The sequence below is a fragment of the Scyliorhinus canicula genome, chromosome 6 (genome assembly GCF_902713615.1).
Source record: "Scyliorhinus canicula chromosome 6, sScyCan1.1, whole genome shotgun sequence".
NCBI classification, from domain to species: Eukaryota; Metazoa; Chordata; class Chondrichthyes; order Carcharhiniformes; family Scyliorhinidae; genus Scyliorhinus; species Scyliorhinus canicula.
In genome coordinates, this window is record NC_052151.1 from 94,496,529 (window position 1) to 94,509,401 (window position 12,873).

At 45.6% G+C, this 12,873-nt stretch overlaps 1 protein-coding gene across 1 annotated transcript in view; it reads left to right on the forward strand.

Annotated features, from left to right (window-relative positions):
- Positions 1–3,756: 3,756 nt before the first annotated feature.
- Positions 3,757–12,873, forward strand: part of LOC119966820 (G-protein coupled receptor family C group 6 member A-like) — a 37,796-nt gene continuing 28,679 nt past the window's right edge. Inside the window, exons 1-2 of the mRNA XM_038798794.1 lie at positions 3,757–3,963; positions 10,259–10,562. Of these exons, the coding sequence (XP_038654722.1) occupies positions 3,767–3,963; positions 10,259–10,562 (501 nt within the window). The 5' untranslated portion in view covers positions 3,757–3,766. The remainder of the gene's footprint in view (positions 3,964–10,258; positions 10,563–12,873) is intronic.

Genomic DNA, 12,873 nt, shown 5'->3' on the forward strand with positions numbered 1-12,873 from the left:
GTCTCGTGTCCGTTGATTAGCACCATTGTAGTAGCAATTGAGAGTGATCGAGGCCGAGACTGGTCCAGGGTCACCGAGGCTAATCGTGGCAACAGCTGGGTGTTCGGGCAGTGTGTGGTCATCTGCACTGAGGTCCTTGGAGTCCATCCAAGATGGCGGTGCCCACTGGTCGCATGTGGCTGTGGGTGCACAAAATGGCGGCGCCCATCCATCGACGTGGCGTCCGCGGAACAAGATGGCGGTGCCCGGAGGCCACACGTGGCCCTGGAGGAGGAAGATGGCGGCGTTCACTGGCCGCATGGGGCCCGTGGAGAGGGTTGTAGTGGCGGTCCGCATTCACTTCCGGAGACCGCAGCGACCGCCCGGGCCTGGCATACCGCCACAAAATGGCCCTTTTTGCCGCACCCTTTACAGGTGGACGAATGGGCTGGGCAGCGCTGTCGGGGGTGTTTGGCTTGCCCGCAAAAATAGCAGCGGGGCCCTCCGGGGTTGCTGGGCCGTCTTGCAGCGCAAGCTTGTGGGGAAGTATGGGGCATTGCTTCTGAGTCGGCTGCAGAGGGATTCCACGCTGCCCAGGGGGCTGCCGCACAGTCGGGGGCATTGGCGCGGGTGTTTCGGGAGGCCATGTCCAGGGAGCCGGCAAGGGCCTGTGCCTCCTTGAGGCCTAGAGTTTCTTTCTCCAGCAACCGCTGGCAGATTTGAGATGACAGCATACCCGCAACGGAAGCGTCCCGAATCAACAGTTCAGTGTGGTCGTTTGCTGAAACTTGCGAGCAGTTGCAGTTTCTCCCCAACACTAGGAGCGCACGGTAGAATTCTTCTAGTGACTCACCAGGAATTTGTCACCTCATTGCTAGTAGATGCCGGGCGTAGACCTGATTCACAGGGCGAATGTAATGTCCTTTCAGCAACTCCATCATGGCATCGAAGTCGTCCGCGTCCTCGATGAGGGTGTAGACTTCTGGGCTCACCCTCGAGTGCAGGATCTGCAGTTTCTATTCTCTTGTGGGTGTGGTTCCTGCCGTTCCGAGGTAGCCGTTGAAGCACGTTAGCCAGTGCTTGAAAGTCACCGCCGCGTTTACTGCATGGGAGCTGAGTTGTAGACACTCCGGCTTGATTCAGAGCTCCATTCTTTAAATCTAGCTTATTAAATTGATGCACAATCAATGACTACTAAAGCGAGGTTGTAGTACAACTGAAGGCTTTAATAAGCTAGATTTTCCCCCAGCAGCTCAGGTACAGAAAGGAAGCTGCTGGGGCGGAATGGGTTCTTATACCCTGCCTTGCAGGGCGGAGCTACCATACAGGCTCGACCAATACATTATCTACCAATGGTGTTCCAGCATTACTAGGTACTGTAATACCTCTACACAGACTACCACAACATCTACAGCCCTTCCCTCATCAATCAACTTTGTCACTTCCTCAAAGTACTCTATTAAGTTGGTAAGACATGACCTTCCCTGCACAAAACCATGTTGCCTATCACTGATAAGCCCATTTTCTTCCAAATGGGAATAGATGGGAAATGGCACTGGAAAAAGACAAATCCCCTGGACCTGAAACACACTAGGGGCGGGATTCTCTCAGCCTGGGGCCGGGCTGGAGAATCCCCGCAACCGGCGCAAATCGCAGGATGGGCCGAGCGGCCATCGTGAAAACGCCGAGTCCCGCCGGCTGAGAACAGGTGTGGATGAACTCGGCGTTGAAGGGTCAGGGGTGGCCTGTGGCGGGGGAGGGGGGTCCGACACCTGGGGGGGCCTCCAATGTGGCCTGGCCCGCGATCGTGCCCACCGATTGGCAGGCCGGTCTCTCTGGCTGAGGCCTCCTTCCCTACGCGCCGGCCCCTGTACCCCTGCTCCATGTTGCATTAGGGCCGGCGCACTGAAGGAGGCCACAGCGCATGTACGTGTTGGCACCGGCGCCACTGCGCATGTGCGGATCCCACGGCGCCCAGTTTGCGCTGGGATCGGCAGCTGGAGTGACTTGAACCACTCTGCCGTGCTGGCCCCCTGTAGGGGCCAGAATTAGTCCTCAGCTCGGCCTGTTCACACCTTCGTAAAATGCGACTGCATTTACGACGGCGTGGACACTCTGCTGCAGGATTAGAGAATCCCGTCCTAGGGTTTTAAAAATGGTGGTTACAGAGATGTTAAATGCATAGGTTTTGATCTTCCAGAATTCCCTAGACTCCTGAATGGTCCTTGTGGATTTTAAGGTAACAAACAACCCCTGTTTTCAAGAACGGAAGGTGAGAAAATAGGTAACCATAAGGTGGTAAATCTGACACTATTGGTAGGGAAAATGCTAGAATCGATTTGTGAGAAAATCAGAATAAAAGGTAAAGTAAAGTAATCAAAGTCCAAGATGACCATTTGCTGCTTTCCCCTTTGAGAGGGGAGAGCTGACTGGTGCTGATTTACCCTGAGGATCACCACCCCTCAGGTGAGGGGCAAGGTTGAGAGAGCAGGCCTTCATGAATAACCTCAGCTGGTAAGGGATTTAGTAGCCAGACTGTTGGCCTTGCTATGCATCACAAACTAGCTGTCAGCCAATTTATAGAGTATATGAGTAAATAAATGTTGCTGCAATTGTACAGGGGCTTGACGAGACCGCACCTCGAGGAATGTGTAGAGACCTTGATCTCAGCGCATTTTACTAGACTAATTCCTGGGATGAGGAGACTGTCCTGTGAGGAGAAATTGTGTAATTGAGGCCAACATTCCATCGATCTTGAAAGAATGAGAGGTGATGTCGCTGAAACATTGTAAAATTCTTATGGACTTTAACAGGGTGGATGCTGTGATGTCTAGAACTAGGGGTCAGTCTTAGATTAAGGGGTAAACCATTTAGCGCTGAGACGAGACTAAACTTCTTCACTCGGAGGTTTGTAAACCGTTGGCATTCTCTACGCCAGAGGATTTTGGATGCTCAGTATGTATTCAAGACAGAGATCAACAGATCTTTGAATACCAAGGAAAACCAAAGGAATAACAGTGAGCAAATTTATGGTGGTCATCCAGCATCCTATTGAAAGGTGGAGCGGATTCCGGAGCTGAAGGGCCTACGTCTGCTCCTGTTTCTCATGCCTTATATTCAAGTTATCATTAAAAGTACAATTGACATTGATGGAAATTAAAAAACAATTAGTTCTTTAACTACCTTCCTTGAAGGCTAGAAATTACTGCTAGTGGTATGATCCTACAACTGTTTAATGTGCTGTGTTAAATTCATCAGTCATAGAACATAGAACAGTACAGCACAGAACAGGCCCTTCGGCCCTCGATGTTGTGCCGAGCAATGATCACCCTACTTAAACCCACGTAACCCGTATACCCGTAACCCAACAATCCCCCCATTAACCTTACACTACGGGCAATTTAGCATGGCCAATCCACCTAACCCGCACATCTTTGGACTGTGGGAGGAAACCGGAGCACCCGGAGGAAACCCACGCACACAGGGGGAGGACGTGCAGACTCCGCACAGACAGTGACCCAGCCGGGAATCGAACCTGGGACCCTGGAGCTGTGAAGCATTGATGCTAACCACCATGCTACCGTGAGTCATAATTAAAAAGAGCCTTAACCAATTTTAAAAAGGAAGTTGAAATGTATTTTAAAACAGTGGTGAGAGGAATTTGATACAAGTAGCTCCTCCCCACTGAATGATAGTAAAAGCAAATGAGGGTGGTGCTACATTAGAATTCAGTTTATTGTCGGTACGCAGTTCACATCCAGCTTGATGTGTTCATGAATTGGTGAATATGTTTCCCATACTTGTCACGTTCACAATTTCTTGCTGGGTTTCATTTATCCACGCAGCCAGTCTTTGCAATATCCCTGATGATATTGTATCAGCCAGAGCTCCAGGAGACATCATCATCGGAGGACTCTTTCCAGTCCACAGGAAGTTGGAACATTTGGAAAACCGGACTCAACCAGGACGACTGTATTGTTCAAAGTAAGTTTTTTGCACTATGATTAATTAGCTTTCCTTCGATATAATTAACTGTCTTTTTTAAGACTGTGATTATTTTCAATTGAGCTGGATGAGATTTTTAAAGGAATGAAGGAAAGAAACGTTTATTCCCAGCCAAGGGAATACTTTTGGCAAGTAATTATTAACACTATGCTCAACCGAACCCAGCCATTCATTTCTGTTTACAGCCTTTAATTATTGTACAGAATCTGAGTCGAGGCCAGAGGGATTGTGGTAGATTTGAAATGCGATAATTTGAGGGGGAGAGCTGACAAGTGGTGCTTTAACCTGAGGATCACCACACCTCAGGTGAGGGGCAAGTTTGAGACAGCAGGGCCTTCATGAATAAACTCAGCTGGTTCAGGAACTGAAACCTCGCCATTGGCCTCACTGTACATCATGAACCACACATCTAGCCAACTAAGCTAAACTAGTTTGTAATGTGGAGCAACACCAACAGCGCGGGTTCAATTCCCATACCAACTGAGATTTTTCCTGCGGGCCACCACATCTCAGCTTTCCCAACCTTGCCCCTCGGCTGAGATGTGGTGACCCTCAGGAAAAATCACCACCAGTCAGCTCTCTCTCAAAGGGAAGAGTGTCCAATGGTCATCTAGGACTGTGGTGACATAATTCAGTACTACCATGACATGTTTAAATCCGCCTGCAAGGACAGATGGAGCCTTGGTTTAACGTTCAATCGGAAATACAGCACCTCTGACAGTGTGATAGTTGAGAACCTTTTCATCACTGCCTGGAAACGCAACACACTGAAGGTTATCTTGAATGTTGCCCTTGATTGTAAAAGATTAGGGAAAGCCATTTGCAAATATCGCATGCAATAGCTCTGCAACCAATTCCATTGCATACATAATACTCTATCTACATCTTGCATACACTTCACCCTCATTAATATAGCAGTTTTAATATAACACAAAATATAAACTGAAAAATGAAAAGTGAAAATCTCAAACAGAAGCAAAGGCATCAGGGAATTACTGGGGTCCCATATTTCCTTGTTGTGCAAACTGATGCTAATCTTAGTCATACAATGCCGAAGACTGTGCATTGTTGTGCTCAGAAACAAAATCTATTTTTATAGTTGCAGACACACCTGTTTTGTGGACCATTTTATGAATGCCATATATTTGGATTGTACTTTGAGGTACAGTACAATTGTAAATGTGCAAAACAGCAGTGAATTAAATAAAATCAAACCATCCAAACAAACTTCAGAAAAAGGTGTAGCAAAGATGTTTTAACAAGTATGCCTTACATGAGTGGAGGAAAGGAATTATACTTCCTGTTAGGATTTGGCTGGTTACATTTGGATAACCCACATTGTGTTCTGTTACCCTATCTTTATGTTTCCCTCTCTCAGTTACAAATAGACATAGGTGTTTGTGTGTGGCTTTGTAGCCATCTATGATGGCCACCTGCAAAGGACCATGGGAATTATGGCCAACCCAGGACTCAGACAGATACAGAGCTTATGTGTATCTGAAACACAGGTATCTAGACCTGATCGAAACCCCTGCTCATTTGCATTCTTCATGGTACGTTTCCCAGGACAATAGGACTCCAATCAAGAAACCGATACAGCCACAGACTGATCGGCGCCACTCCCTTTACTCAGAGAGCCCAACTGCCAAGGTCAATGGCCGCTAAGGACCTGCCCAGCCACCAAGGCACTCGCCCCTTTATTGGCCGAAATCAAAGGCAGTGATCAGAGCCCTGTCAAATTATTGGGTCCAAGATCAAGGACAGCCCCAAAGAGCGCAAAATCCCAGAGGGATAAAAGAAGACATAGCCATCTGTTCTGCCTCTTTTGGATCTGGCCTGTGCCAGCCTCCTTTGAATCCAGCCTGTGCCAGCCAACTATAGCAAGAACAGTCAGCCAAGTTCAAAACCAACGATTTCTCCCTGATGGATGAGCCCAGCAGAGACAGAGCCACATTCTTCGAACCAGCCACATGAGATCAAGATAAAGACCTTATCCATGTGCACAGTGCCAGTCATTCTGAAGTTAAGTGTAGGTTATTGCAGCTGATAGGTGTAGTTTAACTCATAGTAGATATTGTGTTTGCATGTCGAAGTAATCCTTGTGTGTTTAAATAAACCATCTTTTGAACTGACTAACTAGTTGTTTGGTCATTTGACCGATATAAGTAAAGACTTGTGGTTCACCGAGATAAATAGAAATACCCACAGTATTGGCGACGCTGTTGGGACACAACATCATATCATAAAGAGCAACAGCTTGAGGACAATAACTTCTGCTTAAAGCAAAAGCAGCTATGGAGAATCTTTAAATGATATGGCACAGATCAGGCCATTTGCTCCATTCTGCTTGTGCTAGCTCTTTGAAAGATCTATCCTGTTAGCCCCAGTACTCTACTCCTCCTGCATAGCCCTGCATTTTCTTTCCCTATCATATATTTAACCAATTTCCATTGAAAATTATTATGGCATCTGTTTCATCGCCCTTTCAGATAGTCCTTCCCACAACGTAACAACTCATTGCATCAAAAACATTTTTGTCATAAAACCACTGGTTCTTTAACTCAGGATCCTTTGGTTACTGATCGTTCTGCCAGATTCCGCCCTGCCAGAAAATCATAAGAACATAAGAACTAGGAGCAGGAGTAGGCCATCTGACCCCTCGAGTCTGCTCCGCCATTCAATGAGATCATGGCTGATCTTTTGTGGACTCAGCTCCACTTTCCGGCCCGAACACCATAACCCTTAATCCCTTTATTCTTCAAAAAACTATCTATCTTTACCTTAAAAACATGTAATGAAGGAGCCTCAACTGCTTCACTGGGCAAGGAATTCCATAGATTCACAACCCTTTGGATGAAGAAGTTCCTCCTAAACTCAGTCCTAAATCTACTTCCCCTTATTTTGAGGCTATGTCCCCTAGTTCTGCTTTCACCCGCCAGTGGAAACAACCTGCCCGCCTCTATCCTATCTATTCCCTTCATAATTTTAAATGTTTCTATAAGATCCCCCCTCATCCTTCTAAATTCCAACGAGTACAGTCCCAGTCTACTCAACCTCTCCTCATAATCCAACCCCTTCAGCTCTGGGATTAACCTAGTGAATCTCCTCTGCACACCCTCCAGTGCCAGTATGTCCTTTCTCAAGTAAGGAGACCAAAACTGAACACAATACTCAAGGTGTGGCCTCACTAACACCTTATACAATTGAAACATAACCTCCCTAGTCTTAAATTCCATCCCTCTGAAAAACGATTAAAAATTGTAGCGTTTGCTAGGGGATGGCTGCCATGACCGGAACTAGTTGTTGAAAGCGCCGTGGATTCAGGGTGTCCCCCTCGTGATCGGGGTGGCCTGGCTCAGGCTGCCATTACTGCTGCATTTATTTTAAACACCGGGGGCCAGTTTAGCTTACTTGGCTGGACAGCTGGTTCGTGATGCAGAGCAAGGCCAACAGTGCACATTCAATTCCCATACCGACTGAGGTTATCCATAAAGGCTGCATCTTCATAGCATTGCCCCTCACCTAAGGTGTGGTGATCATCAGATTAAATCACCACCAGTCAGCTCTCCTCCTCAAATGGTGATTTGACCTTTTTTCAACCTTTATTTTAAAAACACCCATTTTGTAAAAGTTACAAGCCCCTTGCACTTATTATTGAAATATTGTTATCATTGACATATGTGTTACCCAGTACTTCCCAGGTATTTTAATCATTTGGGTCACAATATAAATCCACACCACAAGACAAGCAGGTGAGGATTGGGATGGGGTTAAGTTGCCTTGCACATGCCTGTGCTTTTTATGGTGGTACGGTTTGTGTCATGCAAAGATTCCAATTTGAAAAGGATGACTGCGGGTATTATTTGAATTCAACCATTATTGTCTGATTTTCCAGGGGTATATAGGAAACCTACAGTGATAGGAAGGCGAGAATTGCTTTTCATTCAAGTGTGTTTTACAATACTTCTTGGGGTCCTTGAGGAGTAGAAGTGCTCCACCCTTCTGCAACTCCCCCACCACCAGCCCCTCAAGGAAGCATTTGGCCTCCCCTATGCCATTTGAAGCCTTTCTCTCCCTTCTGCTGTGATAGCTAGCCTCCCCTGTCCAATTCCAATCCCTGGACTCTTCCCCTTATCAATCCCAATCACTAACTCCTCTCCTTCGACAATGGCCTCTCTCCGCACAACTCCATCCAATCCCTGATCAACTTCTTGCTCCCTCATCCCTACTGATTATACGCGGACTATCTCCAAGGGTTTTCCCACAAGTTGCATGCCTGATCATTTGGCCAAATGCCAGGTTGGAAATGTAAGAAATAATTAAGATCCCATTGTGAAAACCAGCAGGATAGCATTATAAAAACATTGCCATTAAAATGGTAAGACCTCTGATTTTGCCAGGTTTTGCCCGGTTAACGTGTTCCCTGGCTTGCAACCTATCTATCTTCTCATGGTTTCTATGGAGAAGGCTACATAACCAAAGCTCTTTACTAAACTTCAGCAACATACGTTCCTTTCTTTGCTACTTTTAGCAAACTGATTAATATATTTGTTCCAGTATCTTGACCAAAACTTACACTTATATAGCACTTTAACAGAGTAAAACACCTCAAGGCTCTTCACAGGTGTATTAGCAATCAAAATATGATATCAAGTCTCAAAAGACGACAGATCAAGAAAATCATAGAATCCCTGCAGTAGAGAAGGAGACCATTCGTCGCATCGAGTCTGCCTAACCCTAACCAGACTCCCGCCCTATCCCAGCAACCCTATAAACCCATTTAATGCACATATACCTGGACACAAAGGGGCAATTTTAGCATGGCCAAACCACCGCCTGCACATCATTGGACTGTAGGAGAAGACCAGAGGACCTGGAGGAAAACCCACATAGACACAGGGAGAATGTGTAAACTCCACACAGAAAGTCACCAAGGCCGGAATTGAACCCGGTGTTGTGATGTAGCAGTGCTAACAACTGTGCCACCGTGCCACCCTGTGCCACCATGCCCCGGTGTCAATGGAGCATCTTAAAAAAAAGAGAAAGGTAGCGAGGCAGAGAGGTTTATGAAAGGAAGGTGAAGATAGAGTTACCAATGGTAGCACAATTAAAATTGGGTATGCTCAACAAAACCAGAATTGGAGGAGTGCAGAAAATTTGGAGAGTTGCAGAGCTGGAGGAGGTTACAGCGATATGGAGGGGCCAAGCCTTGGATGGTTTTGATAACCAGGATGAGCATTTTAAACCAAAGCATTGCCAGACCAGGAGGTAATGTAGGTCAGTGAACACAGGCAAGATGGGGGAATGCAGCATTTTCAGAGGGCTTTACAGAAATGGCTGGAGACAAGGGTCCAGCTGAGTATGAGTCCAATGGTGAGCCTCTGGACTCAGTGCCTAAAGGAACTCTTGGAAATGCAGAGACAGGCAGGGAAACATCAGCAGAGTTGTCAGAGGCCGTCAACAGACTTCATGGAAGAATGGAGAAATCCAACCACATTTTGTCTGATGTCGTGGCTGTAACATCCAAACACATGTAAGGTGGCGGCCACCTTGGAAACCCAGTTTCTGCTGGGGTTGCTTCAGACTTGCGCACCATCACTCTAGCCATGGGTGCATTTCAGCAATGACAAGGTGGAGACCCCCTTCCCCTCATGGAGTCAGGGAATATGCATCGGTAATGCAAAGGGAGGAGCCAGTTAGGCACCCGAGAGGTATCCACCCAAGACACTCCAAAGGTGCCTTGAAGTTCCAGCTCACCCCTACCAGTGATGCCATCAACTCCAGCAGGTTAGGCTGAGAAACCTAAATCTGCACCTCAGCAGGAAATCTGACCTAATGGCCTTCGACCTCCAGAGGTTGCCTGCCAAAGTTATCTCAGACACCAAGCCAAAGCAGTGAGCAGGTTGCCTCCACCTCAATTGCGGATGTCGGTGTTGTACCTAGACATAGTGGTCGGGTTGGAAAAATTAAGAAGTTTTAAATGCACATTGGTGGCATTGGTGTTTATTGATTGTACATCGTCGTCACTTTGTAAATAGATGTTGACTCTATCCAGCATGTACAATCAACATAAGATTTAACATATTTAAAACTACTTGTACCAAAATAATTCCAATTGGAAAATATATTATTATTATTCCAATGTGTCTCAGATAAACAAATGGACATTTGAAAAATGTCCATGAAACAAATGGACATTTGAAAAATGTCTATGAAAAAAAGGATATATTCAAAATTGTGAAAAACATTTGTTGTGTTTTTATATTCTTTCTAGGTTTAGCCTTTCCGTGTTTCTCCATGCCCAGGCTATGATACATAGCATCGAACAGATCAACAATTCCACTTTATTACCGGGTGTAATACTAGGATATGAAATTTATGATACCTGCTCTAATGTTCTCACGGCAATACAAGCAACTACCAGGTTTATATCACGATTTAATTCCTCGGACAGCAGAATTGAAGTTCACTGCGATTATACTGACTATATACCGAATGTAAAAGCAATTGTCGGGGGTTCATACTCAGAAATATCGATTGCAGTTGCACAATTGTTGAATCTGTACCTTATTCCACAGGTAAGAGTTTTTATTCTTTATTATCTGAAAAGTAACATTGTTTCTTCAATTCAACTATTCTATTTCATTTCAGATATGCCCATTTCAGTGGGCATCAGTGGCACGACCAGGAGATTTGTTCTATACCTAGTGGTATTGTCCGTGCAATCCAGAATCCTGGGGTAATTCACTGGAGTCCCAGGTTCAAAACCCACCATGGGAGATGATGAAATTTGAATGCAATAAAAAAAATAGAATTAAAAGTCTGATGATGACCATGAAACCGTTGTTGATTGTCATAAAAACCTATCTGGTTCGCTCATGTCCTTTAGGAAAGAAATCTGCCGTCCTTTCCTGGTCTGGCCTAAATGTGACTCCAGACCCACAGCAATGTGGTTGACTCTTAAATGCCGACTGAAATGGCCAAACAAGCCACCCAGTTGAAGGGCAATTAGAGATGGACAAGAAATACTGACCCACCAGTGGTGTCCACATCCCATGATTGAATGAGAAAAAAAATCTGTTGTGTTTGGCCCTTTGTACTTTACGAAGGGATTCACCAAACTCTTTGACTTGTCCAAATTAGAATACAAAGAACAAAGAACAAAGAAAATTACAGCACAGGAACAGGCCCTTGGGCCCACCAATTCAGATCCTTTATCTAAACCTGTCGCCTATTTTCCCCGCCCGTCTGTCTAGATGCATCTTAAATGATGCTAACGTGCCCGCCTCTACCACCTCCGCTGACAATGCATTCCAGGCACCCACCACTCTCTGCGTAAAAAAGTTTCCACGCACATCTCCCTTAAACTTTCCCCCTCTCACCTTGAAATCGTGACCCCTTGTAATTGACACCCCCAATCTTGGAAAAAGCTTGTTGCTATCCACCCTGTCCATACCTCTCATAATTTTGTACACCTCAATCAGGTCCCCCCTCAACCTCCGTCTTTCCAACGAAAACAATCCTAATCTGCTCAACCTTTCTTCATAGCTAGCACCCTCCATACCAGGCAACATCCTGGTGAACCTCCTCTTCACCCTCTCTAAAGCATCCACATCCTTCTGGTAATGTGGTGACCAGAACTGCACGCAGTATTCCAAATGTGGCCTGACCAAAGTCCTATACAACTGTAACATGGCCTGCCGACTCTTTTACTCAATACCCCGTCCGATGAAGGCAAGTATGCTGTATGCCTTCTTGACCACTCTATGAACCTGCGTTGCCACCTTCAGGGTACAATGGACCTGAACTCCCAGATCTCTCTGTATGTCAATTTTACCCAGGACTCTTCCATTGACCATATAGTGTGCTCTTGAATTAGATCTTCCAAAATGCATCACCTCGCATTTGCCTGGATTGAACTCCATCTGCCTATTCAGTCTTGTGTGGTAAGATAGCAATTTGATATGGAGCACATTATCATGGAGTCTGTTAACTATTCCTCTGGAACTTGCACCTAGCACTGACCATTCACATGTATGTCTTATTACCCTGTCAATCTTCTTCTGAAGATAGCCAGATGTTTCTCCCTTATATCTGAGTCACAGGTCACATGACCTTGGTCTAGAGACCGCATGGTGCTTCTATACCACCACTTGCTGGCTAGAGGTCACACACCATCCACCTATGATATAGTGCATAGGCATACAAACATAAAAACTAGTCGTTCTGGAGTGGTGGTGGACAATCTTGTTGCGCCTCTGCAGTCCATGAGGTGCAGAATGCCACAATGCTGTGAGGTAGGGAGTTCCAGGATTCTGACCCAGCAAGAATAAAGAAAGACAATGGAATGTTTTACAACTAGGAGTGAAACATGGAATTGATGGTTTTTCCATCGATTTGCTGCTCTTGTCTTTTAGGTGGTAGAGGTCCGAGATTTGGGAAATGCTGTGAAAGAAGAAACTTTGCTAAGTTGCTGCAATGCATACTGTAGATAATAGACATTTCTGCTACAGTAAGCAGATGATGAAGGCGTGATTATTTTAAAATTCAATGGCTGAAATATCAATCATGAGGACAGCTTTTTCTGGATTGTATTGTGCTCCATAACGTGCACCTGAAAAAGACCTCTTTATTCCCACTCTCTGCCTTCTGCCAGTCAGCCAATCCTCTATCCATGCCAGGATCTTACCATTCACAACATGGGCTTTTAACTTATTTAACAGTCTCCTATGTGGCACCCTGTCAAAGGCCTTCTGGAAATATAAATAAATTATTTCCCCTGGTTCACCTTTGTCTAACTTTCTTGGTACCTCCTCAAAGAACTCTAACAGATTTGTCAGACATGACCTCCCCTTGACGAAGCCGTGCTGACTCAGTCCTAATTTTATC